The 27,169-nt window shown below is 35.7% G+C and overlaps 1 protein-coding gene across 1 annotated transcript in view; it reads left to right on the top strand.

Moving 5' to 3' along the window:
- Window positions 1–26,642, top strand: part of Shcbp1 (SHC binding and spindle associated 1) — a 33,768-nt gene extending 7,126 nt beyond the window's left edge. Inside the window, exons 2-13 of the mRNA XM_034520470.2 lie at window positions 950–1,111; window positions 1,248–1,363; window positions 5,034–5,242; window positions 9,188–9,280; window positions 13,274–13,507; window positions 13,599–13,767; window positions 14,063–14,183; window positions 17,272–17,403; window positions 19,687–19,805; window positions 22,204–22,290; window positions 22,628–22,769; window positions 25,974–26,642. Of these exons, the coding sequence (XP_034376361.1) occupies window positions 950–1,111; window positions 1,248–1,363; window positions 5,034–5,242; window positions 9,188–9,280; window positions 13,274–13,507; window positions 13,599–13,767; window positions 14,063–14,183; window positions 17,272–17,403; window positions 19,687–19,805; window positions 22,204–22,290; window positions 22,628–22,769; window positions 25,974–26,287 (1,898 nt within the window). The 3' untranslated portion in view covers window positions 26,288–26,642. The remainder of the gene's footprint in view (window positions 1–949; window positions 1,112–1,247; window positions 1,364–5,033; window positions 5,243–9,187; window positions 9,281–13,273; window positions 13,508–13,598; window positions 13,768–14,062; window positions 14,184–17,271; window positions 17,404–19,686; window positions 19,806–22,203; window positions 22,291–22,627; window positions 22,770–25,973) is intronic.
- Window positions 26,643–27,169: the final 527 nt, after the last annotated feature.

The raw sequence follows: 27,169 nt of genomic DNA, 5'->3' as shown, positions 1-27,169 counted from the left end.
TGTTTTTAACTGCTGAGCCATCTCCCCAGCCCCTTTTAGTTTCTTTTTAAAATATATATTGATGGAATTGTTTTAGAGGAAACCCTGCTAATTATAGTGAAAAATAAAAATCCTGAGATCTGTAGAGCTGGCTCAGTAGTTAATAGTACTGCTTTTGCAGTGGATCACCCACATTCAAATTCCAGCTTCCATGTGGGGCAGATTAGTAGGAGCAGGGAGTTCCAATGCTTCTGGCCTTTAGCACTCCTATTCATACCCACACAGGGTTAAACACATACAAATAATTAAAAACAAAAATCCTTTAAAATAGACTTGCAGTTAGGAACACTATCTGATAACTAGATGGTGGAGATTGTTTCTAATGCTTTGAATTAATCAGCAATCTGCTTGGCCAAATGCTGAAGGTCCTTATCTCCAATTGGTCTTTGAACAATCAATAAAGAACCAACAGCCAATGGCTGGACAGAGAAAGAGGGGCACAGGCTAGGAACTGGGAGGAAGAAAGAAAGGAATAGCCATGATTCAGAGGGAGATAGATCAGATTGAGAGCTGCAGAAGGAAAATCTGAAATGTAGGTGAGAAGGAATATGGGCTCCTGAAAGGGCTGCCCAGAAATGTCTTGGGCAGCAAAGACTAGGGAGCTGGCCAGAAGGAGCCAGGGCAACAAAGATAAAATATAGAATTAGAAGACCTTAAGCCAGGATTACAGGAGGGAAATGTGTGCAAGCTGTTGGAAGAATTAGAACTGCCCAGTTATTTGAGCTAGCTAAGGCATTTTCAAATTAACTGGGGTGTGTCTGTGTCTGTGTCTGTGTCTGTCTGTCTGTCTGTTGTTCTTGAATCCAGATAGCTCTTGGGCAGGTGCTTGAGTGTGACCTGTTGGGAGCCAAAGTGGTGTAGCCCATTACACTACACTAGATAGTTGAATCTTTGTGTTATATTGTTTTAGGTTTATTCCACGACTCAGATCCATGCAGTGGCCATCATGCTAATCCAGGTGCTACTGTAAAATCTCTCATGCCAGAAGGAAAAATTCTGTTTCCACAAATTATTCAAACAAATGAACTTCTGTTTTATGAGCGATTCAGAGCCTATCAAGATTATATTTTAGGTGAGTAATTTCTTTTTTTGCAGTTTTATTTTGCAAGTAGCTTGTCCACAGATTGTAAGATTGTTCTGAGAAAATGGATTCAGATGGATTTATTAACTTCTCATCTATACATTTCCAATTCTTATTTAATTTGTAGCTGACTGTAAGGCCTCTGAGGTAAAGGAATTCACAGTCAGCTTCTTGGAAAAAGTTCTTGAGCCATCTGGATGGTGGGCAGTCTGGCACACAAATGTGTTTGAGGTATTGGTTGAGGTAAGTTGAATTCTCTTATGAGTATATTTTACCAAGCTATCTTCTGTGTTTCTGACTTTGTTTCCTAGGTCCTGGATTGAGTTAATCTTTTTCTTTCTAATCCTCCTTGGAGTCATTGATCACTTTTAATAGTAAAGTCTTAAACTAATTTTTAAGGGTTAAACGTGCTAGTTTTAATACATGGCATCCTCATACATGTGTGACATACTTTGTTCTCATTTGTTGTCCTCCCCAGAAACCTCCTCCAGTTAGTTTTGACTTCTGCTTTCTTATCACATGTATTCCTTTACCCTTTTCTATTTTATGCTTCATTAAGATATTTTCCTCCATTTCATGTTTCTTTTTAAATTTTTTATATATTTTATGTTTATTAATTGTGTGTGTGTATGCACCTATATATTTATGTAGAAATCAGAGGACAACTTATGGAAGTCTGTCATGGCCCATACTGCCCGGCTTTGTGGGCCAAAATGTTGCGGCCTGCTCCGCTCCACGCTTGGCGGCCACTGTGTCTTGGCCCAAGCTGCTGCTCCAGTCCGAGGGTGTGGGGAGAGAGAGAGAGAGAGAGAGAGAGAGAGAGAGAGAGAGAGAGAGAGAGAGAGAGAGAGAGAGAAAGAGAGGATAAAGGGGAAGAGACGTGAAGAATGGAGACAAGACAGAAAGTCTGATCAAGTCTCTTACCAAGTCTCAAGTCTTCTTTATTGAAGGGAATTTTGAGGTATTTATACCCTTTTGCCACTTGCCTTGTAGGCACGTGGATACCCCATGCCTTGCAGGTGTTGATATGACGTAAGCCTTACAGGCGTCTATAGCGTGGATAGCGCGTGCGCCTTGCAGGCATGGATACCACGGGCGCCTTATAAGCATGTATGGCGTAGATAGCACGTGGACAGCACGTGAACTGCAATGCCTTGCAGGTGTGACTACCACGTGCGCCTTGAAGCTGGGGGCAATAAATAGCAAAACAGAATATGTGGGATATCAGAGTGTGCTTCAGCTGTTGTAGGCTATTGAAAACCAAATCTCTTATCAGAGTATATGGTTCCAGATGGCTGCAAAGATAATCTAGCCACTTTCTGCTAAAAGTCGGCTCCCAACAGAAGTCAGTTTCTTCCACCTTCTAGATTCAGGGAACTGATCCCAGGAACTCAGGTTTGGCAGGTTTGGCACCTTCATCTGCTGAGCTTTGCCAAACTCTAGATTCTTTTTTTTTTTTTTTGGTTTTTTTTTTTTTTTTTTTTTGGTTTTTCGAGACAGGGTTTCTCTGTGTAGCCCTGGCTGTCCTGGAACTCACTCGGTAGACCAGGCTGGCCTTGAACTCAGAAATCCGCCTGCCTCTGCCTCCCAAGTGCTGGGATTAAAGGCGTGCGCCACCACCGCCCGGCCAAACTCTAGATTCTTGACCACAAATGTATAGCAGAGAATTTTTGATATCTTCATTTGACATTTTACCTATTTCAGTATCTAAATTCAGCAGTTGAAAAGTTGTGTTATTGGAGGCATCTTGTTATGTTACTTTTTCCTATTGCTTTTGTATATTTTGTGATGGAATTTATACATTTGTTGGTTTAGATAACTTTTCTGGTTTTACTTGGAGATCTTACATGGACAGCTTCCTGGTTTTAATTCACAATTAAATTAAATCCTTTCTTCAGGTTTTAATTCCTAATACCATTCAGCGAGGGGAACGCAGTTCTGATAGCTCAACACTAAAGTGTCAAAAATGTAGAAATACACATAAAATCAAAGCCCACTAATACATCACTGATGACCATAAGCCAGACAGTGGGAAAATTCATATAGAATGTGTTATAAAGTTAAAAATTATTTAGGATAAATTTATTTCTAATTCATTAATGAGGTAAAAGAAAGAGGCTGGGAAAAGAAAGAAATAGAAGAGAACTAAGGTTAAATAAATGAAAAGATGAAAGGTTGAAAAGTGTTAAGAAGAGGAAAGAGAAAGGAACAAGGGATTAAACGCAAAAAGGAGAGTAAAATCCCTCAGGAATGAAAAAGTTCAAAATTACCTAAACATATGGAGAGGAATAAAAATTAAAATATTACTTAAGCAAAATCCATTAAATATTACTAAAACTATAGGACAGAATTCAAAGGGGGAGGGAGTGAGACAAAAGAAGGGGAAAAAAGATTACCCACTAATGAAAAAAGTTCACAAATTAGGTGAATGAAGGAAGTGAAGTAATAATTTTTTAAAAAAATTTTAACCATTTTTAAAAATAAATGAAATAAAAATACATCTGATATTGTATTAAAGACAAAAAGCTGAGGGACAGTAAAATATAATGGGTATAATTAATAATAATAATAATGTTGGAGTAGCTTCTTTTTAGGTCCTTGAAAACTGGAAAATGTCATATGCATAGGGTTGGAGAGGTAGAAGGTTACTGGGCTTATGTACCTTTATCTTTCCTTTGTCTTACGCTGGTATTGAATCTGTATTTTACAGTGTCTGAGGTCCACCAGATCTGTCTTCACTTTAATAGTTTATCTTTGTGTTACGTGGGCTGTGCAGATTTTTGTCAGCCTCTTGATGTTTTCCAGTTTATACCCATGAGGTAGCTAATGTTCTACTTGGGAGTTATCGCTCAAATATATTAAGAATGTACAAAACAACTGTAGCACTGAACTCTTATATAGGTCTAGCTTGTTTGTACATTGGAAGTCTTTTAAATATTAATCAGATTGCTAGAGAGATGCAAATAAAGTAGAGTATTGGAACATCCAGGTTTTGGAACTCAGAGCAGTGAATGGCAGATAGGTGACTAGAGGTTAATGGCTCTGTTGAGTTTAGCCTTAGGGCAGTGGAACTCTAGGGGTTACTTTCAGTTGATGACTTGTGCTCTTGGCAGCTGAGGATGTGGCTGCTTTTCTCTGTGCACTTCACTATTTGATCAGAGCCTCCTAGTGCTGGCACTTTTCTGCATCCGGCCTTTCTGTTCTTTATAGCTGGGATCCAGAACTATCTGTCTGTCATCTGGAACTGTGGCAGGTTAAATTCAGACTTTCTTTATTATGGTTGTTCCTTATAATGAGGCACCAGTTTTAGCTCAGTTCTAAATAAGTAACATTTTGTCTGGCATGAGCAACCCCTCCTCCCTCTGGGCATGTAGAGTATTAGTAAAATTCCAGAATCACTGCTTTACTGAAACTCAAAACTGGTTTTGAAATTTGTAAAAGCTGTGGTCCTTTTCTGAAAGTCAGACTCTCATTCTCTGTACCAGCACCATCTGGCTTACCCTTTGAAGGAGGCTCCTGTTTTCCCTCCCACTGCTAAGGAACTTGAGTTGCCAATCTTTTTCTCAGGAAATTTCAGTTTTTCTATCACTGCCTTTTTAATTTCTAGTGCTGTTCCTCTTTTTTTGTTGTTGTTGTTTAATATTCTCATTTCAAAAAAATTCGAAGTCTTTTCTTCCACTGTCTCACCAAGGCAATTTTCTTTCTGCAATCTTACCCATAAGTCCTCCTGTTTATTTTTCTCCTTGATTTATATTCTGAGGATAAGAGCCATTTCTGTTTTGTTTGTCCTTAGAAAACACTCTGACACATTATATACTTTGTTTTAAAAGTAGGTTATAAATAGTATTTTATGTTGTGTGTTTCCACTTTGATTTCTGGGTATTAAAATGAAACACATTATTTTGAATTTCAGGTTACAAATGTGGACTTTTCATCATTGAAGGCAGTAGTGAGGCTTGCAGAGCCATGTATCTATGAATCTAAATTGAGCACTTTTACCTTGGCCAATGTGAAGGAGCTTTTGGACCTGAAGGAGTTTCATCTGCCTCTGCAGGAGTTGTGGGTGGTATCAGATGACTCACATGAATTTCACCAGATGGCACTTGCAATTGAGCATGTCAGGTAGAAGGGAACACTGATAGAAGTAACCTTGTGGTCAGAACTACAATTTAATTGAAATAAATCCTTTTCTTTTCTTTTCTTTTCTTTTCTTTTCTTTTCTTTTCTTTCTTTTCTTTTCTTTTCTTTTTCTTTTCTTTTTTTTTTTTTTTTTTCTGTCATGAGGCTTGAACCTAGGCCCTCATACACACTAGAAAATGTCTTTACCACTGAGCCACATATCCATGCCCTAGGAAATCTTTTAAAAATAAAAAACAAAAATCTTAATGCCTTAAATTTTCATCTTGTTATCACTTCAAACCCATTTTTAAAAAGTTGAAAAAAATAGTACTTGGAATTCTTGTTTATCATTAAAATTCTCCAAATGTTTACAAAAGATAAAGAATTCTTAATTTGGCTCTTATTGATTTAGAAACTGTTTTAAAAGTCATGGATGCTAAGGCTTGTGATTGGTACATTTTGAATGTAATAGGACAGAAAAAAAGATGAAAGGTAAGAAGATAAAGTTGTATACTACTAGTTGGAATAGTATACATTATTTTCAAGAATATGTCTAACCAGAGAGACTATTTTCTTATGCTACTTCGAAGGTTCTTAGAGGATGTGTTCATGTGTCTTTTTTTTGTAGGTGATAGTGTCCCTTTAAGTGAAATAATGTGTCTGTAATATATGGCTTACTGAATATACTTTTTCTTTAAGAAGATTTTTATTTTATGTGTATTGGTATTTTGCCTACATTTATAAATGTATACCACATATATAAATGTATACCTGGTGAACATGGAGGCATTCGATCTCCTGGAACTAGAGTTATAGTCTCTCTCTCTCTCTCTCTCTCTCTCTCTCTCTCTCTCTCTCTCTCTCTCTCTCTCTCTCTGTGTGTGTGTGTGTGTGTGTGTGTGTGTAAGAAATTTTGCTTTTAGCTGCTTAAAATGAATATATATCATGACTATCTTTAATTGGACTCTAAAATCTAAATCTGATTTGGTTAGTAAAAGAAGAAAATTGTATTATTACTTAATAATAAAGACATTTTGGGTTTGGGGAGGAATTTTGTTGTTGTTGTTTTTTAAGATTTATTTGTTTTATGTATGTGAGTATACTATTGCTGTCTGTAGACACACCAGAAAAGGGCATCAGATCTCATTACAGCTGAATGTGAGCCACCATGTGGTTGCTAGGAATTGAACTCAGCACTTCTGGAAGAGGAGTCAGTGTTCTTAAACACCGAGCCATCTCTCCAGTTCCAACATTTTGTTTTCAAGTTCTATATAATCTATGTACATGCTAGTATATTTGTTCTTTGTTTTGTATTTGCCTCTTTAGGGTATGGAATATAAATACAACTCTTCTATGTTGATATAATAGGCACTGATATACTCATTTTTTTATTATTAAGCCTATTTGTCTAAACAAATTTGTCTTTCACAAATAAAATTTCAAAGAAACATATTTGAAAAGATACTAAAAATAATAAAATTAGATGTATATTTTAGGAACTGGAAGATTAGGTGATATCAGTAATATTGTTTGGTGTTTTGTAGTCTAAAAAGTACTTTCTAATTTCTATACCTTTAGTGGCTTAAGCTGGTTTTCCTGAGTCCTCCCTAACACCTAGACTCACTATGCTCAGATTTGCCTTTGGAATTGAGATTTTTATTTCTATACCTCTTGAGTACTCAATATTAAAACAAAACAAAAAGGTAGTTATCATCCAGACTTACATACATGACTGGAAATGGCAATGAATTCTAAATTAGAATTAACATATTGAAATTGCTATCCTATGGTTGTTTCTTAGGGAAGTAACATATAAACTTGGGTCTGGAAGATTACCTAGGCAAGAAGGACAAGTCCAGGATGTCTGTGATATTAAGGTACTAAAAGGCCTGCACAATTAGAACACAGTCCAGGCATGCTGGACCTGGCATTTTTTGTAAGTCAGAAAGTGCAGAACTTTGTCAGCCAATTAATCAGTTCTATAATAGAACATTGGAAAAGCAATGCAAAGTTTTCATTGTTTGGAAAATATGATCAGCTTTGTGTCTTAAAAAGTTCACTTAGGCTTCTTTTTATAAAACAAAAGGAGGGAGATAGGCTAGGGAGTTCAATTAAGAGGTGTGGGCAGTGGACCCAAACATAAATGCTTGCACTAGAGTGGGGACATTGATAGGACAGGAGAGAAACTGAGTAGAACAGCTGAGACTTGAGCATCTAAACAGGCTGATATATGACTTGTATGGGAAGCTGAGGCTCATTTGAGATTTCTGCTTTGAAAATGCAAACTCTGGAGGAGATGTATAGTAAATGATACATAAGCATCTGGTACTGTGTTGGTATGGGTAATAATTTAGGCTACGTATGAAACTTAAATATATTTACCAGTTGGAGAAAGTGAGAGGCATTTGACCAACATGCTACGAAGAAATTTGAAAGAGTATAAAATTGAAAGTTTGCATGTAAGGGCTCTGAAGAAAAAGTGTTTTAAAGATACATTCTAAAAATGAATGACTAATGCCTGTGATTTGTTTTGAAATAATCTGATATCAAGATGATATGGGAGAGAAGAGGAATACATGAGTTGGATAGGAATGGAAAAAAATTACCTGTGAACTGATTTTTTGAAGCTGCTATTAATAATATTATCTGTGTTTCTAGGGAATTTTAAAGAAATTATGGATGTTATCTTCCCCCCTGAGATCTTTTTTTGTTGTTGTTCGTTTGAGATGGACTCCCTATGTAACCCTGGAACTGACCTAGGACTCAGTATGTAGATCAGGCTAGCCTCAAATTCATAGAGATCTTACTTCTGCCTCCAAAGTACTGAGATTAAATGCACCACCATCCAGCTAGGAAATAAAATTCTTAAAAGTGTATATCAGGAGACACTAATGTGTAGCTGTGGTTGGGAGCCAATGTTTTATATTAAGTTCCTGTATCATATCTTTTACAGCTTTAATAAAAAGCAATAAATTTTCTTAGTAAGTCCTAGATTTATGTCTCTATTTTTTATCCCTTGTCTCTGGAAGCGGGAAAAGGCTATATTGATCTGTCTATTGGACACTACTCATTTGTAAGTCAAATCATCTCATCTGAAATACATTTAAAGCACACCTTTTATTTAAATCCTAACTTCTTTCTTTACTATGTGAATAAATGACACTACCATCTGTTACGTTATTGATTGTTAATAAATAGTTGTGATCCAATGGAAATCTTGCCTGGACTGGTGATCCACACCTATATTTCCAGCACTCTTGAAGCTAGAGGATTAGAAGTTCAAAACCAGCTTACTACAGAACACAATTTTCTCTCAAAAAACTAAACAGACAAAAACTAGCCTCACTTCAAAAACAAAACCAAAAAAAAGTAGATTGCCCTAATAGCAGTATTTCAATATTGTAGAGAAACTAACTTGTTTGAAGGTTTTATTTTGTATGACTCATAAATGTCAACTGTAGCAAATACCCAACACACACATATATATAAAATCTTATAATGTATACTTGATGTGTTGGTAGGTGGGAAGTTCCAGCTGTTAACACAAAAACTGTTCTGACATAAAACTAAAGTTTATATCCTGTTGTTAAGACAAAATACCCAAAGAAATGCAACTTAGTGAAAAAAGGATTTCTTTTTGCTTACTGCCCCAGGGGCTGTATAGACCATCATAGTAATAAGGAAGGTAGTGTGATGCCATCCCCAAACCTTGTACAGGCAGTATGGATGCAGAAAAATAACAACAAACACAGCTAAGTTAAAACCTTGTACTCAGTATTTCTTTCTGCAAGACTTTATCTCCTAACCATTTCCTCATCTTTCTAAATATTGTCATCTGCTGGGGACCAAGTGTTCACCCACATGAGTCTATGATGGGCGTATTTAAACTACAATATCCACCATTTTGAGCCAGTGATTGAATTTTATTGATATTAAGTTTCTTTTCAGATTTTTCTACAAAAACATCTGGAGGAGTTGGGATGAAGAAGAGGAGGATGAGTATGATTATTTTGTCAGATGTGTTGAACCTCGATTGAGATTGTAAGTATTTATTACTGATGTGGTAGACACACACCCAGGAGCTTCATGGGCCAGAAATAGATTGGTGTACAAATAGTGCATTTGTGACAAGTTATTAAATAAACCTTGTGGGAGAAAGTAAACATCTGTAGAGTGTGTGCGTGTGTGTATTCGTTCGTGTGTGTTCTGTTTTGATTTGTTTTGAGATAGAATCTTTCTATAGCCCAACCTGGGTTTGAACTTGTGATTGTCTTGTCTCAGTCTCCCAGGTATTCTGATAATAGGGTGCCCTCATGCTATGCTATATTTATAAACTAAATTTAAACGAATTTTAAGACTATCTAGGTTGAAAGCTTGTAAATCTGAATTGTTAAGAGCTAATTCAATCCAAAGCTTCCTCAGCATCTTCCAATGATAAAAAAAGGAGGTGGGCGGGGGGGGGGGGGGGGAAGCAACTCTAGTTCTGTATCCTTGTCCAGGGGCAGACGCTGCAAAATCCAGAGTAGGACTGGGGCCAGAGCCTTAAAAGAGTTATGGGTTTTGCTCCTGGGAACTTGGCTTTCCCCTCTGAAGGGATGTGGTTATCGGTACCAAGGCAGCTGTATCTGAGGAATCCTACGTTTTCTTTGCCAGCATTATCTCTGCTGACCTTGACCATCTCCCCTCTACAAACAGTAAATGAGATGCTCTGCTTTTTAATAAACTTCCTTGGAATAAGTCTTTAGCTTATACAAGACCTTCTGGTCTCAACAATATGTCTTCTGTATTTTTCATTCCATGCCCTCCTCCTTGACACTTAGCCATTTAAGACCCTTATTCCTGCGTGTTCAGTTCACTGAATAATATTCAACTGAGATAGTACATTAAGACTCCTGAATATTGTTAAGAGACTGAATAGTTTCTGTTTGTTCTGGTTCCTCTTAAACAGCAGTGATTGACTTTTATAGATGTGAAGCTTAATTCTTCTCCTATCTTATTCAGAGAATTGCTGATTTAAAACAACAAAACTCTTCTCCAAAACAAAACACCTAAGTCAATAGTTCTCAACATTTAGTATATATTAGTTTCTGTAGAGAAATTACATGTGAAAGTACATGTGTTAATTGTTCTGATTAGGAGCCAGGGCATTTACATTTTTAGATGTTCCACAGGTAAGTATAATATTAAGTTATGGTTAAAAACCTCTGGTCTGGGACTACTTAGTATATTTTTAACTGAGACTGATATACACACACACATACACAAACACGTGTGTGTGTGTGTGTATATATGTATATATGTCAGATGCTGGCAGAACCTCTCAGGGAACAGCTATACCAGGCTCCTGTCAGCAAGCACTTCTTGGCATCAGCAATAATGTCTGGGTTTGGTGTCTGCAGATGGGATGGATCCCCAGGTGGGGCAGTCTCTGGATGGCCTTTCCTTTAGTCTCTGCTCCACCCTTTGTCCCTGCATTTCCTTTAGACAGGATGCTCACAGCCAGCTATTAAACTGAGCACAGGCACCCCAATGGAAGAGTTAGGGGAAGGAATGAAGGAGCTGAAGGGGTTTGCAACCCCATAGGAAGAACAATATCAACTAACCAGACCCCTCAGAGCTCCCACCAACCAAAGGATACACATACAGGGACCCATGGCTCCAGCTGCATATGTAGCAGAGGATTGCCTAATCTGACACCAATGGGGGGGGGGCCACTTGGTCCTATGGAGGCTCAGTGTCCCAGGGTAGGGGGATGCTAGGACAGTGAGGCAAGAGTGGGTAAGTGGGTAGGAGAGCACCCTCATAGAGGCATCGGGGAGGGGGATGGGATGGGGTTTTATGGAGGGGAAACTGGGAAGGGGGACAACATTTGAAATGTAAATAAATAAAGTAACCAATAAAAATTATATATAATGACAGTAATATTGTACTTAAGTTTCATATTTATTTCTTTTTTCATTACCTCTTACCCATTAATTTATCCATTGGATGTTTCATTTTACTGCATATTTTTAAAAATTTTTAATTTTTTTATGTAACTCTTAAGGTGGGACAGAGGTCTATTTATCTCTCAAAGAACTAACTCTTGATTCATTAATGCTTTGTAGTTTTTTTCTCTATCTTATTAATTGCTACATTAATTTTTTCAATTTTCTACATTCTTGAATCATTAAGCAATTATTGTTTTCATTGTTGTTTCATAATTATTAATCATCAATCAAATGATCATTAAGATTTGCATCATTAAATCATTTTTTGTGCTCTTTCTAATTTTCTTATATAGGTCCTGTGGGCTATAAACTTCTCTCCTAAAACTGCTTCTAATGTGTCTCAGAGGTTTTATGGTGGTGTTCTTTTGTTCTTACTTAGTTTCAGGAATATTTTGATTTCTTTGACCAGTTTGCCATTCAGTAATCAGTAGTTTTAACATCTATGAGTTTATACATTTACCAGAGTTTTATTTGTATCGATTTTATATTTAAATATTTAGATAGGCTAATGGGATTATTTTAAGTTTCTGTATTAAGGTTTTTTATTATTGTTGTATATGAATTCTTTTATGCCATTTTGAATCATGAAGTTTTGTTTTGTTTTAATCATTCAAGTATGACAGATAATTTTTTTTTTCTGGATACAATCTGAGTTGACAGTTGTGGTATTTTAGAACTTAAGAGTGTACTGATTTTGCCTGTGCCTTCAGGACTTACACTGAGAAATCAGATGTTATTCTGGAGTACTTTCCTTTATATGTCATTTGTGTCTCCTTTCTTCTAGCTTATTATGTTTTTTCTTTGCCTTGTATAGTGTTTTGGCTATGATATGTTGTAGGGTGATTAATTTTCTGGTTTTGAGTTCTTTGTGCTTTCTACCTATGATTGTGTCCTTTCTTAGTTTGGGAGAGTTTTCTACAATGATATTGTTGAAGATCTGGTCCATGCCATTGCTTTTAGATTCTTCTCCTTCTTCTATGCCTACAATTTCAAATTTTTCAAACCCACATTTCTGGGTTTGTTTGTTTTTTAACTTTTTGATTAAAAATAATAATCATTTCTTAGCTTTTTCCCCCAAGACTTGTGCTGTAGCTTAGAGTCTTGCTATTCAGTCTTCTACTTGACTCATATAATTGTAAGACTTTCCTCTAAGTTCTCTAATTGGAATATTGAGTTTTTTCATTTCACCTTCACTTTGACTTATATTCTCTTAAATGTTTCCCCTTATTGAATTGTTTTCAAATCTCAAATTATCTTCATTCAGCTGTATATTTAAATATATTTTCTTGTATGTTACTCAAGTATTTATTATTATCCTCTTGGAGATCAATTAAATGTTTGTGCCTTTAAAGTTTTTGATAAAATTTATGAATGGTTTTCTAAATTCTGTGATCTGAAGTTCATCTAGGAAGTTCTCTTTAGACAGCACTTCTGTAGGACCAGTGGTTTGATGGGAGACATGCTATTTTGCCCTTTCATGTTGTTTTTGTTTTTATAATTTGACCCGGGCATGTGGACTTCTTTCTTTGGTTGTGTGTCTGATATGTGAATCTGGCCTTCTTTAGATTAGGCCAGACCAGGAGATGTGCCCCTAAAGCAAGACCGGGTATAGCAAGTGGATGAGCTTTTTAATTGGACTAGGGAAAGGTGGCTTTTAAACTACAGGTCTATAGCTAGTACAAGAAAGGAGGTTTACAAATGAAGATGGTTCATGAGGACAGGTCTAGAATTGGGATTGTGAATTTGCAGCTGGTGGGGAGGGGTGAGATAAAGGCCAGGGAAAGGGAATAAGGGCTTACCAAATAAAGATGACTCACTCACAGGCCAATGGATCAAGAATGAGAATTGTAGGTTTGCACATGTCAGATGAGTAGAGAAAGGGATAGAAAGGTAAGAAGTGACCCAGGAAAAATGGCTTGTGAACAAAGAGAGTGTTAAAAGCAATAATAAAATAAGCTGGGTCTTTGAGGACTAAATCCAGTCTTAATGATAGGAAAATATGCTAGAAAACGGAATAGATTTTAATTTACTTTTAAACTTTCAGGTATTATGATATACTTGAAGATCGAGTTCCCTCAGGACTTATTGTTGACTACCACAATCTGTTGTCTCAATGTGAAGAGAGTTACAGGAAATTTTTAAATCTGAGAAGCAGTTTGTCAAATTGTAATTCTGACTCTGAGCAGGAAAATATCTCCATGGTGGAAGGATTAAATTTGTATTCAGAAATTGAACAGTTGAAACAAAAGCTAAAACTCATTGAGAACCCTTTGTTGAGGTATGTGTATTTTTGTTGTTCTTAATTACTTAGCATGCCATCTTTCTAGCTATCTTAGTGAGAACTGATGGGTCTTCTTGGTTTTTTACAGATATGTTTTTGGTTATCAGAAGAACTCTAATATCCAAGCAAAGGGTACTCGTCAAAATGGCCAGAAGGTCATCCATGTGGTTTCCTCCACCATGAAGACAGGTCTACTTCGATCTCTATTCAGAGACAAGTTTTGTGAGGAGTCTTGCAAAGAAGAAATGGAAATTCAGGTAAAAGAAGTTATGGCTCCAAGTGACTATTTTTGATTCACTCCAAGTTTTCATCAATTCTACAAAGTATTTATAGGAACTTTCTGGAGCTGGTTTTCTATGAGATCCAAATTGTAAGATAGCACACAGATTTTTATCTGCCTGTCACTTTAGTGACAAGCACACAACTGGACTAAAAGCACTATAAAAAAAAGATAAAGTTTCGATTAATTTTCATGTGATGCATAAAAGCACTTGAAATACTACCTAAGTGGCTATTAGGGATATATTTTTACAATGTGCTGTTGTTTTCTAGTTCCATAGTGATCTGTTGTCTTGTATAAATGCCTGCTATGATGGTGACACTGTCATTATTTGTCCTGGCCATTATGTAGTTCATGGTACCTGCTCCATAGCTGACTCCATTGAGTTAGAAGGTGAGTATGGAAGATCATAACCAAACTTTTATTTGTAACAATAAAACAGTAAGTTAGTGACCTTGATTAACACCAAGAATGAATCAACCCATCTGATTTCATTTTTGGTTTTACTTTACCCTCTCTACAACCTGTGCCTGTCACCATCTTCTTATTCCCTATAACTGTTTGAACCCTTTGATCTTCAGTTTTCCTTCTGCTTTCATGTCACATGTGTTCTATTATTTCTCACACCCCTCTCCCTTAATCCTTTTTCTTCCTCTCATTGGTCCTTTTCTAGTTTCATGACAAATACATACATCTTCTCTCATATAAATACAAATACATAAAAATTAGAAATTAAGATACATATGTAAGAGAGAAAACAAGGTATTTGTCTTTTTCAATCTGGATTACCTTACTTAATATTTTCTACATCCATTTACCTGTAAACTTTATAATTTCATCTCTTTTTTATAATCAAATTGTATATATGTACCACAATATGTATAGTATATATATGTACAATAATTTTATCTATCATCAGTTGATGCATATCTATTCTGACTCTTTTTTTTTTTCAGTTTTGAGTGCAACAGAAATAAATGCAAATGAGCAAGTATCTCTTTAGTTTGGAGAGCACTTTGAGTATATGTCCAGGAGTAGTATAGCAGGGTCATGTTAACTCTATTTTTAGTATATTGAGATAAACTTCCACACTGATTTCCATAGTCCATATTACATTCCTATTCACAGTGCCTAAGAATTCTCTACATCTTTCACCAGCATTTGGTATCATTTATTTTCTTAAGGATGGTCATTTTGGCTATGGCAAGATGAAATCTCATGGTAGTTTTAATTTGTATTTCCCAAAGACTAAAGATTGGCCATTTGTACTACTTTGAATACTCTCTATTCAGTTCTATGGCCTTTTTCATTGGGTTCTTTGGTTTTTTGGTTTTTTTTTTTTTGTACTTTGAGTCCTTTTTATATTCTCTATATTAACCATCTGTTGAATGTATAGCTGGAAATATTTTCTCCCATTCTGAAGGGCACGTTTTCCCTCAATTAACATGGTCCTTTGCTATACAGATGATTTTTAGTTTCATTAGGTTAAATTTATTGTTAATCTTTTCTCCTAAATACATGGAGTCCTTATTTATGCATAGATCTTGAAGTCTTCCCTGTTTATTCTTCTAACAGTTTCAGAGTTTTGAGGCTTATGTTCAGATATTTGATCAATTTGGCATTTGGTTTTCTTTGTGTGTGGTGGGGGGAGAAAGAGAGATGAGGGGTCATCTAATTTCATTCTCCTACGTGCATATATCTTTCTTGAAACATACTTTGTTAAAGAGACTGTCTTTTCTTCAATGAATATTTTTGGAGTCTTTGTCAAAAATAAAGTAACTGTAGCTGCATGGGTTTATATCTGGATCTTATGTTCCATTGATCTACGTGCCCTACATGTGTGTGTACATGCACACAAACCAACACCATACTGGTTTTGGTAAATGGTGATGCTTTTTTTCTTTAAACTCAATGTTACATTGGCTTTAAAAAACTGTTTTAAAAACTAAAAGAGGTACTTATTTACTTTTTCTTGACAGTTTCATAAACAAATACTATGTTATTATAATTTTATTCATCCTCACACATTACCTTCTATTATTTTCCTTCTTTTTTATCTGAACCACTTTTTTCTACATAGTACCCTAATGAAACCCACACTTATCCTCTCCAACATCCATTAGCGGTCATTAGCTCCTTGGGAAGGAATGAAGTCTCATGGACATGTTATCTATCCATGATGAAACACTGAAAGGCTCAGTCTTGTATAGGCATCGATAAATGCTGTTTGTTCATGGCTGCAATGGCCATGTCGTATCTGGATGTCAGCATTTCATGATACTCTTCATAATGTTGTGCCCTGACTTCTATGCTGTCGCCTGGGCTTTAGATAGTAGTTATTCAGCAGAGGTTGATATAGATGTCACTTGGCAGTCACTCAGCACTTTGACCAGATATGTCTCCCTCTGCAAAGGCTAAAACATGTTTAGAAGGCAGTTGGACAACATGTTAATTTTTGTAGACGGAGGTAGTATGCTCTTCCCTTGGGACCATGAGCTCCTCAGCCATAAAATTTTGACCAGGTTTAGAGTACCAGGTATGTAATCTATCCCGAGGAGCAGACTTCATGTCCATTTACAAAGCAGTTAGTTATTCCCAAAATAGTCATGCTACCATTGTATCAGTGAGAATATCCTGTCTGGCAAGTGTGTTTTATCACATGTGTGATCTATAGTTAGGTGAGACTGTTGATAAGATTCTTTCTTAGCAGCCTGGATAGCACCTTCTGGTATTGTGAACCTTAGCCTAGTTAGAGGGCATTTTTTGCACAGTTCCATATCTCTTTCTTTGTGTCCTACAACAAAAGTATGTTATTCTCAAGTTCTGGTGGGTGACTAAGCAATGACAATAGCCTATGTTCTTTTGTTGACTTCTGAAACCTTTCTGGCCCACAAGTCATAGGAGGACAGTATAGCATATCTGATATTGGACTATTATTTAAAAGCTTCTTTTTTCTTAAATTCCTAAAATTAGTAGTAGTAGTAGTAGTAGTGGTAGTAGTAGTAGGTTTCCGTATAGCTTTTTTATGCTTCCTCAGTTTTCTTTACCTTTTCCCTATCTTCCCGGTACCCCTATATCCCTGCCCAAACCCTTTCATGCCTAGTCTCCCACTTTCAGTTCCCTGTGTTTAACTACCTCCTCTTTTAGTGCTTCCTCTGACCATGGAATCTTTCTTGTCTTTATAAAGAATTCAATTTGAATTAAAAAAAAATAACTTTTGAAGCAATGTATTCAAGAAAGAAAGTTTGAGTTTCTCTTTGTGGGCTTAGGCCACTCTACTCAGTGTAATACTTTCTAGTTCTATCCATTTTCCTGCAAATGTACTGTCTTCCTTTCTTATGGTTGTATACAATTCCATTGTGCATATATGCTTCATTTTAATTGTTTGTTCATCAGTTGTTAGACATTTAGATTGTCTTAATCTTTTTGTATGTAGATGTTTCTCTTCATTCTTCCTAAGTGATTTTACTCTCTTCCTTAGGATATGGTCTACCAGATGATATTGTCATAGAAAAGAGGGGCAAAGGAGATACTTTTGTGGACTGCACGGGTATGGATGTTAAAATTTCAGGCATAAAATTTATTCAACATAATTCTGTAGAAGGAATCTTAAGTAAGTATCTGGATATTTGGTGTATTGTTTGTTTTGAGCTTTGATAGAAAAGTTGACTGTGCATGGAAGTTAAAATTTAATGTAGTTGAATATATGGAAGGCAGATTAATAACTTGTATAGCATGACAATTTAGGAAGGATCAAAGTAAAAAATAACTTGTTTTATTCTTGGAAACTTATTAATTTCTGTTACTGTTTTTGTTGTTGTTGCTTGTTGTTTGTTTGGTTTTTTGTTCTTGTTTTTGAGAAAAAGTCACTCTGAGTTAGCTGTCCTGGAATTTATAGCAAATGGCAATCCTACCTCAGCCTCCTGAACCCTGGATGAATAGGTGTATTTCACCATATCTTACACAAGTATAACGGTGTTAAAGTGTGGAACCCTTTAGAGGGTGGACCTAGTAGTAGGTAATTAGATTACAGGGACTCTATTTTCAGGAATGGATTAATATAAGTTCCATAGGAGAAGATTAGTTTCCAGGAAGTAAGTTCTTATAAGAATGAACATGATATGATACCTCTGTACTTTTATTTTTTTTTTTTAATTTTTTTTATTTATTTATTTTTTTTTTGCTAGTAGATGTGCCCCTTCTGCATGCAATTCCTTTTCCTTATGCCTCTCCACATTGCAACATATCTGGGGAGATCTTATCAGATACCATACTGTTCTAGGTTTACAGATACTAGAATCATGTATCAGGTATTTTGTTGTAGACATTCAAAAAGTAACCAAAACATTGCTCCAGTATTTGCTTTATAGGATATGTTATCCACCTGTTAACTACAGTTAATATCAGGATAGCTGGCCTGGGCTCTTTTGGTGCTTCTCCTGTGTCCACCTCTCATCTCACTATAGGATCATGCACCACTATACCTGGCTTTACCAGAGTTCCAAACATTTAAACTTAGGTCCTTGTGTTTTGGCAAATGCATTATCCACTAAGCTAGTCATTCATTATTAAAAATAAAGCCTTTAGTTTTTAGAAAATAGTTAAAGTAGATACTGCCATATATTTTATGAGTTTGTAACATGTATAACAAAATTTAAATGATACCTCTGAAAAATATCCTATTGTCTAATTATGATCTATACCATCACAGTTTGTACAAACTTTCTACTTTTTTGTTCGATTTTGGAAATATCTTCCCTTCTGTGAAAATCATTTTATCCTTTATACATAAATCTTTACTGAATAAAAAATCATTCATCTTTTACTTACTGTTTTTTTTTCTTAATAACATGAGGACCATATGTGCTTGATTATTGAGAGTAGGTACTGAAAAAGCAAATCATTATCATCAATATGCAAAGGATAGTAAAAAGTAATCTAAATCAGCAACAATAACATGCATATTTTGAGCTTATTCATCTCAACAGGAAGACTGTCAGCTCTAGGAAAAGGTGTGGCCTGATTGTTTATATTTGGAATTCCCAAGAGATCATAGAATTTAAGTTTTATGTTTTTATTACCGCCCATAGCATGGCATGTTTTTACCCATATGTTGCTTTCAAAATTTATGGTGGATTTTGTTTTTAAGGTTGCTGTCAGCCTGTTGGCTGCTTTCAGCAAATTATTACCACATCATGCACATAAACATATACATTATATGGTCAGAGACATGAGATAGTATATAAATTAAGATTAAAGCTACACATTCACACTTAAGTTGTAAAAGCTGATTACATGATAAGTTCAAAACAAGTTGGTTACACTGTTCCCTTAAAGGCTGGTGTGGTGGTTTGAATGAGAATGGTCCCAAATTGGCCCATTTATTTGACTGCTTGGTTCCCAGTTGGTGGACTATTGGGAAGGATTAGGAGGTGTGGTCTTGTTGGAGAAGGTGTGGTTTCAGAGGTGGGCTTATAGATTTCAAAATTCCACACCAGGCTGAGTCTTACTCTCTGCCTGCTGGCTGCTGATGAGGATGTAAAGTTCTCTGGTACTTTTTCCAGCACCATGTCTCCCTATCTGCCACTATGCTCCCCACTGTGATGATAATGAACTAACCCTCTAAAACTGTTAATCCCATACATGCACTTTAAAAGGTTTCCCTTATCCACCTCCTTTTCCCTTGTCTTGGTCATGATGTCTTTTCACAGCAGTAGACCAGTGACCAAGGCAGTTGTCATATATTATTAGCTTGGCTGCAAAGTGCACCAAAAGTTAAGTCTTTTTTTGGGTCAAGAGACATTTTTATAAAAAGTTATCACAACATCTAATGCTAGCTTTACACTGTTTCTGATATTGATACATTACTTAAAATACTTGAATATCTTTGTTACAGTCATTCACCATGGCAAGACCACACTGGAAAACTGTGTCCTGCAATGTGAAACTACAGGAGTCACAGTGCGCACATCAGCAGAACTTTTCATGAAAAACTCGGATATATATGGTGCCAAGGTATTGCTTTATTTTTGGAAAGAAGTAGTTATTTTGTTTGTTTGAAATAAATCAATCAAATATGATACCAAGATGTAAATCTATTATTTATTCAATGAAAATCAGACACTAATATCTCCTATTCATCTAAGATGTAGGTAGTCATTAAACATATAACCACTATAGCATTTTATAAACAGGCCACTGAGAATAAAATTTATTATCTAATGTTATCAATGGTAAACCTTAAAAAGTGTAGACCTTTAAGACTATATTTTGTGAAACTGGAAAGGTTGTTTAGTGGTTAAGAGCATATGATGCACTTTGAGAGGACCCAGATTCAGTTCCCATACCCATGTCAGCATACTAACATCTACTTGTAACTTGAGTTCCAGAGGTCCTGACATCTTTTTTGTGAACTCTGGGCACCTGTATTCAAATTCTCACATTCCTACACACAGAACTACTTATATATACGTAATTTTTAAAATCTTTTTAAAAGCTTATAACTTTGTAAATAAGTTTCTAACAATTGAAGCTATTGCTGTAAGTGCTTAAGACGTTCACACATGAATACACATATCCACCTCCTTTTCCCTCTCCAATTTTTCCCCTACCTCTCTACTACTTTTCCCTCCCAACTTCTTGTGTTTCTTTTTTTTAAACCCTCTGTATTTATTTATTGCTGCTTATATAACATGTGGTTTAGGGCAAGGGCTAAATTGTATATTAAAATGCTTGTGCCCAACAAATTATTGAGACAATGGTCATTTTGAATACATCTTTCAACAAAATTGTTAAGTAATTTTTTAATATAATCAGAAAGTTGATTTGTCTAGAATGAAAATGTGTAATAAGCATTAAGTGTGGCATTCTTTACTCCTTATATATGTATATGTATTTCTTTATAAGTGTATGTGTACTAGTGTGTGTCTGTGCAGTGTAATGTGTGTGTGTGTGTTTGTATGTGTACATGTATGCTGAGGTACATGTGCATATTTAACATAGTTAACATTGAGTATCTTCTTCAATCACTTTTACAATTTTTTTTTTTTTTTTTTGAAGTAGAGTTTCACTGGATGTGGAACTCAGTTAGTCTGGCTGATCAGTGAGATACAGTGATCCTCCTATCTCTCTCCTCCTCCGACTGGAGTTACATATTCACACTGTTTTTGGAATCCAAATATTTCATGCTTGTATTGTAGGCATTTTAGTAAATGAACAATTTCTTTAGTCCCATGACTGCAATTTTTGGAAGTGATTAATTATGAATAGATGTTCATCATTGTAGCATTGCTTGGTGCCCCAATATTGCTTGGTGGCAATATGGATTAGAACTGCCTAATAAAGGCCATCAAAATGACAGTGGGTTACATGCTTGCTACTAAACCTGAAAACCTAACTTTGGTCCTTGGGAACCAAAATGATAGAAGAGGAATGTTGAGTGTTTGTTGTAGGTGCCACAGTAGAGAACGAAGCTCACCAAGATAATTTGCAAAAGAAGTAGAGAGGTTCGGCCTTCCTGGAAGATTGACCATGACTAGTTCACACCAGTTACTTTTTTTATTCAATCATTATACAAAATTAATTGGGACTGGGAAAGGGTCTACTTACCAAAGTTATCTTGACCTTGCTGCCAGAGAGAAGACAACCCACACAAATCTTGGTTCTTTTTTATCATAGCTAGCCATAATCAAAAGTAAGAAAAGTTTGCCAGGAATGTTCTAGGACCAGGGTTTGTGCAGGTACAAGTTCTCATGTAGTAGTACCATGTGCAGATCTTTCAGAGAGATGACATTTCTTCGAGGTTAAAACAGTCTCAAAACAATTTCTCAATCTTTACCGATTAACCCAAATATAGCAAAGACTTTGCTGAAACATTTCATTTAAAGCCAGACATAAAGGCTTTACTATGCATATCACTACAGGAGAGAACCAACTCCTACAAATTGTCTTCTGACTTCCACAGACATACCATGGCATATGTACACACACGTTTGTACATTCACAGACATCCCCAATATAAATAAATGTGAAAGAAAGAAGGAAGGAAGGAAGGAAAGAAGGAAGGAAAAGAAATAAAATGTTATTTTTAAAGCAGTATATTTTATATTTATCCTATCTGAAAGGCTAAGAAGTTATAGTAATAAACCTTTATATCTTTTCTTTTTAAAATATTTGTTTGTATATGAGTGTTTCACTTTCTGTGTCTGTGTACCACATATGTTCCTGGTGCTCATGTAGGGGGGCCAGAAGAGGGCATCAGATCCCCTAGAACTAGGCTTATTATTGTGAGCCACCATATGGGTGCTAGGAATTGAACCCTGGTCCTCTAGAAGAGTAGCCAGTGGTCTTAACTGATGAGCCATCTCTCCAGCCCCTGGTTTGACTTTTTAAAACTTTATCTCATAATTTATAGGGTGCTGGTATAGAAATATATCCTGGAAGTAAATGTACCCTGACTGACAATGAAATCCATCACTGCAAAGAAGGAATCCTCATTAAGGTGGGTATTGGCTGAAACATTTTTTTCTAAAGGTTAGAATGAATTTCACCCCTAAAAAGTTGTTTATTTCATTTTTATGTTGTGCTCTGTTAGTTTGTTTTGTAAAGCATAAACAGTGTTTACATTTTAATAACACTAATAGTGATTAAAAGCCTCCTAACAATCGTTTGTTATCTTTAGATCTACAGAAATAATACTGTGCATTTACTGCTATAACTTACTAATAAAGCATAGCTTTTACTTTTATTTTTAGAAATAGTGTGGGAAAGGATAAAGAACTTATGAAACATATGTTTAATATGACAATTCCTTAAGACATTTGTTTTCAATGTCACAGGACTTCCTTGATGAACATTATGATATTCCCAAAATATCTATGATAAATAACGTCATACATAATAATGAAGGTTATGGTGTTGTTTTGGTGAAGCCTACGATTTTCTGTGATCTACAGGAAAATGCCCAAGATGAAATTAATGGTATGCTATATTTAGTAATTTAATTTTAAAGAATGTAAATACATTTATTAATTGAATATAAAACTAGATCTAGTTTACTGTATTTCAGTACCAAATTCTGATGAGGACTTTGGTTTTCTCCCTCAAAAATATTGCTGTAAGTCTGGGGATATAGTTCAGCTTGTAGAGTGTTGGCCTTAAAATGCACAAAACTGTAGGACAGTCCCAACATTTGGAAGTAAGAAGCAGGAGGATTGAAGTTCAAAGTTACACTTAACTATACAGAAATCAGGGATCACTTTAAAAAAAAAAAAAAAACAGAAAGATTTGAGTTTGCTTGGTCATAGAGTTAGAACAAGGTTATAAAGAATGGTGAAGCCATTATTTATTAATCTAAGCGTGGAAGATACTTTCAAATTTGGCTAGTTGATCTATTCATTTGGAGCTTTGATGTGGTTCAGTAAGTCTTCTTGGGTTCTTGTGTATAAAACAAAATGACTTCTGTAAATATTTGTGGAGGATGGAAGTAGGAAATGAATTTTCTAAGTTTGAGGTTTCTTTTGCCTTTACTTTTCATTGGTAAAAGTAAGTTTCTCCTTGTCACCACTTTTCCTGACATAAAAGGTAAGCACACACAGTGGAAATTTATAAATCTCAAGCCACTGATGTAAATCACTTTTAAATATTAGACATAAAGAAGTAAAATGTATTAATATGGTTGTGGAAATTTTGAAGTGGTTTAAAGAATAGGCCTTGTCATTCTTCAGGAGCCATTCCACTCAGGACAGAACAAAGTAAAATTGAGATGTATGTTGAACAGAATCTTACCTTGAAAGATCTAGTGGAAGAATCCAAGTTTATTCCTGTCATTCATTTGCAGAATACATAGTATAGATTTTAGGACTAAGGAATGTCTTGGCTGGAATCATTCCGTAGCCCCATTGATTAAGATACACAGATTCAAACTAATTTCTCATGCTTTGAATCTTCAGCAACCAGCTAGAAAAAAAAAAAAAAAAAAAAAAAAAAAAAAAAAAAAAAAAAAAAAAGCTTTCTTAAATAGCCTTAATCACATTGCAAGATAATAATACAAAATATTTTTGGCATGTAACAATCATAAGAGTTTCAGGAGTCATCTAGGAAAGGCTAAGGCTAGCAGATGACCTTGCTGGAAGTGGCCCACCATTTTTGCATGGTCTGTAACAGGTGAGCTCTGAGAGGCAAGGTCCCTAAAGACTTCATCTCAGGGGTGCTTCTTGCAGCTGATATGCCTTTCCTGTCACTGTTCCATAGCCTAAGGATTCCTGGGCATTAGCCCACCCTATTGAGCAGATTTCCTGCAGATCAACATAAAGGTGAACTTTTATTAATGCTGTTTAGATGAATTAATGATTTCATAGAATTTCTGATTTGATTCAAATAATTTTAGGAAGAAGTTTTAAGATGGTTTTATTTGTTTTACTAGAAATATGTAATAAAGTTAGAATCAAGAATAAAATGTGCCCACTCCTCAAAAATAGTAAGTAAAAGCTGCATAATAAGCAATATAATGAGCTTTCATAATTACACTAAAAAGACATATATGCTTGGAACAAATTTGTGTTAAAACATTCAGGTGCAAGGATGAAGCCACAGGTATGCACGATGATAGGGCAAAGCCATATAAAAATTTTTTGCTTTGAACTTATAATGAGCTTATAATATGAAACTTTGTACTTGCTATTAATACTTCTCTGTAACTCCCCTTTTATGTAACATTTTATCTAAGAGGTAATTCTTTTTATATAGAGAAATTTTTATCTAAAAAGCTAAAAAAAAAAAGGCTGAAAGCAATAAAGACAGGTGGTGTAGCTGGTTTCCACTTCACCCAATGTTTGTGTTGTTTGTGTGAGTGACTTCCTTTCCTTTCTTTTCTCTCTGGTTCAAAAAGAGTTAATGAGCTTCCTGGCCAGTGAGAAGCTTCTTAGCTAACTGGCCAGAGAAGGAAACACTAGCAATGAATTCTTTTCATAATTGCCCAGCACTTATTTAGGTATTAAGAGTTAAGTTTTAGCAGGCTCCTGTCAACAGGCTCTGCCAGAGCCTGACAAACAGAGGCAGATGCTCACAGCCAATCATTGGACTGAGCACAGAGTCCCCAATGAGGTCCCCAGTGAAGGAGTTATAGAAAGGACTGAAGGAACTGAAGGGGTTTCTAACCCCATAGGAAGAACAATAATATCAACCAACCAGACATCCCCCCCCCCCAAAGCTCCCAGGGACTAAACCACCAACCAAGGAGTACATATGGCTCCAGCTGCGCATGTAGCAGAGGATGGCCTTGTTGGGCATCAGTGAGAGGAGAGGCCCTTGGTCCTGTGAAGGCTCGATGCCCCCGTGTAGAGGAATTTGAGGGCAAGGAGGTGGGAGTGGGTGGATGGGTAGGGGAACACCCTCATAGAAGCAGGGAAAAGGGGATGGGATAGGGAGTTTTTTGGGGGAGGGAAAAAGAGATAGCATTTGAAATGTAAATAAAGAAAATATCCAATAAAAAAAAAAAAAGGAAAAAAAAAAGGAGTTAGAGTTAAGTTTTTTAGCACTTATTGAGGCACAGAACAGTAACAAAGAGTTGTTTCCCCAATGCTTATTTAAGCACAAAGGGCTAAGTTTCCCCAGAACTTATTCAAGCACGGAGAGTTAAAGAGAAGAGAAGCCAGTGGTTTTCATGTCAGAAAATAAGCAAGAGAATGTTAAGTTTCCAGAAGCCATCAGCTTCTAGCCCCCAGTATTAGAGTTACAAAGATGGAGATCATCAGTTTTGGCTTTCATCCACCTCAACACCAAACCCCAGATGGCCAGGGCAGGCCTCCAGCATGAGAATACGTTCTTGAGGATGGTAACTAGCTGGTAGATTATGAGTTTATTTAACAAAAGTAGCAGTATTATATTATTCTTTGCATCTTAGCTCCCAATGCATAACTTAGGAGATAGTAAATGTCTAGGAAAATATTTTTCTAGTGACTGAGATTTAAAGATGAGAAAGGTAAAGTTTAGAATTGATGACTCTATTAATGTTATGAAACTTTGCACGAAGATCCAAGTAGCTACTCATTGAGATTCTTATAGTAAAGAAATCCTATAATAAACTTTTGGTAGAAAATACTTGAGTCTAAAAGACTGTATTAGAAATAATCTCCTTGTTGGTTTAGACTGTATATTTAACTTCATTATAATTTGTTTCCTCAGACAATACGGTTAAAAAAAATAAAGAGGCAGATGTCACTGAAGGATTAGATCTGGAAGAAATGCTTCAGTGTGTGACTGACAAAATGGAGCCTTATGCCACAGCTGACTTTAATGAACAAGCTAAGGGAAATTGTGAAATTATAAGTGAACTACTTGCTATTTCCATGCAAAAAGGCCGGATGAAGAAAAGACTGAGTGAACTTGGGATCGTACAAGCTGATGACAACATAATGTCACAGGAGATGTTTATTGAAATTATGGGGAACCAGTTTAAGTGGAATGGCAAAGGGAGTTTTGGCACATTTCTTTACTAGCTACAATGATATCAATAGCTCACAAAATATTGTATTTTGAACATGCCCTAAGCATGCTGCTTATATATTTTGCTTCATTTGCTTCATAGCTGTATATTATATAAAGTGTACTTGATTAAGCTTGTATGAAATGTAGATTTATTTCTATCTACATGTATTACATACAGAGCATACCTTTATAACAAAGCCACCAAAAAAAAAAAAAAACCCATAAAAGATGACTGTATATGTAGCTTAGTAGTAGAGCATTTGTCTAACATATCCAAGGCCCAATGCCCAAGGTTCAATACCCAGCTCTCCCCCCCACTTCCCTCCCCCAAAAAGAAATAAAACTAATTGGACATTTCTTATCTAGAAAATTTCTTCTTAACTGCATAGCTCCACCATATTGAACCTGCTATTTTTTTTTCTTGTAAATACCCTTTAGCATTGAAGGTGAAAGAGAAAAGTGCAAAATGTGAAAATAAGCATGCAGTAAGCATCATGTGTTCAGTGTTCCTTTGTTTGTGATAGTGTATATAGCAGTTGCTGTCCAGAAACTCAGTGTGTAAACCATGCTGTCCTCAGACTCATATTGATCTGCCTACCTCTGCCTCCCATGTACTGATATTAAAAACACATGAAACATGTTCGAATGGGATACATTTTTATATTGAAATGTATTGTCATCAAAAAAGAAAAAATAGGTTATAGGTATGAAACAAATGTATTCAGAGCCAGTATTGAATATATAAATGATTAATAGGAAAGTATCTAATTGTATTCTAATCATTCTTTTTCACTCTCCACCCCTCCTGTTTTTCTCCCTTTCTTACCTCCCCAACTTTTCTATTTAAGACAATAATTTTATACCTCAGGCTGTTTTAAAACTGTGTAGTCATT

The sequence above is a fragment of the Arvicanthis niloticus genome, chromosome 16 (genome assembly GCF_011762505.2).
Source record: "Arvicanthis niloticus isolate mArvNil1 chromosome 16, mArvNil1.pat.X, whole genome shotgun sequence".
In the NCBI taxonomy this organism is placed as follows: Eukaryota; Metazoa; Chordata; class Mammalia; order Rodentia; family Muridae; genus Arvicanthis; species Arvicanthis niloticus.
Note: the sequence above shows the minus strand (reverse complement) of the source record. Positions and strands in the feature narration are given on the sequence as shown.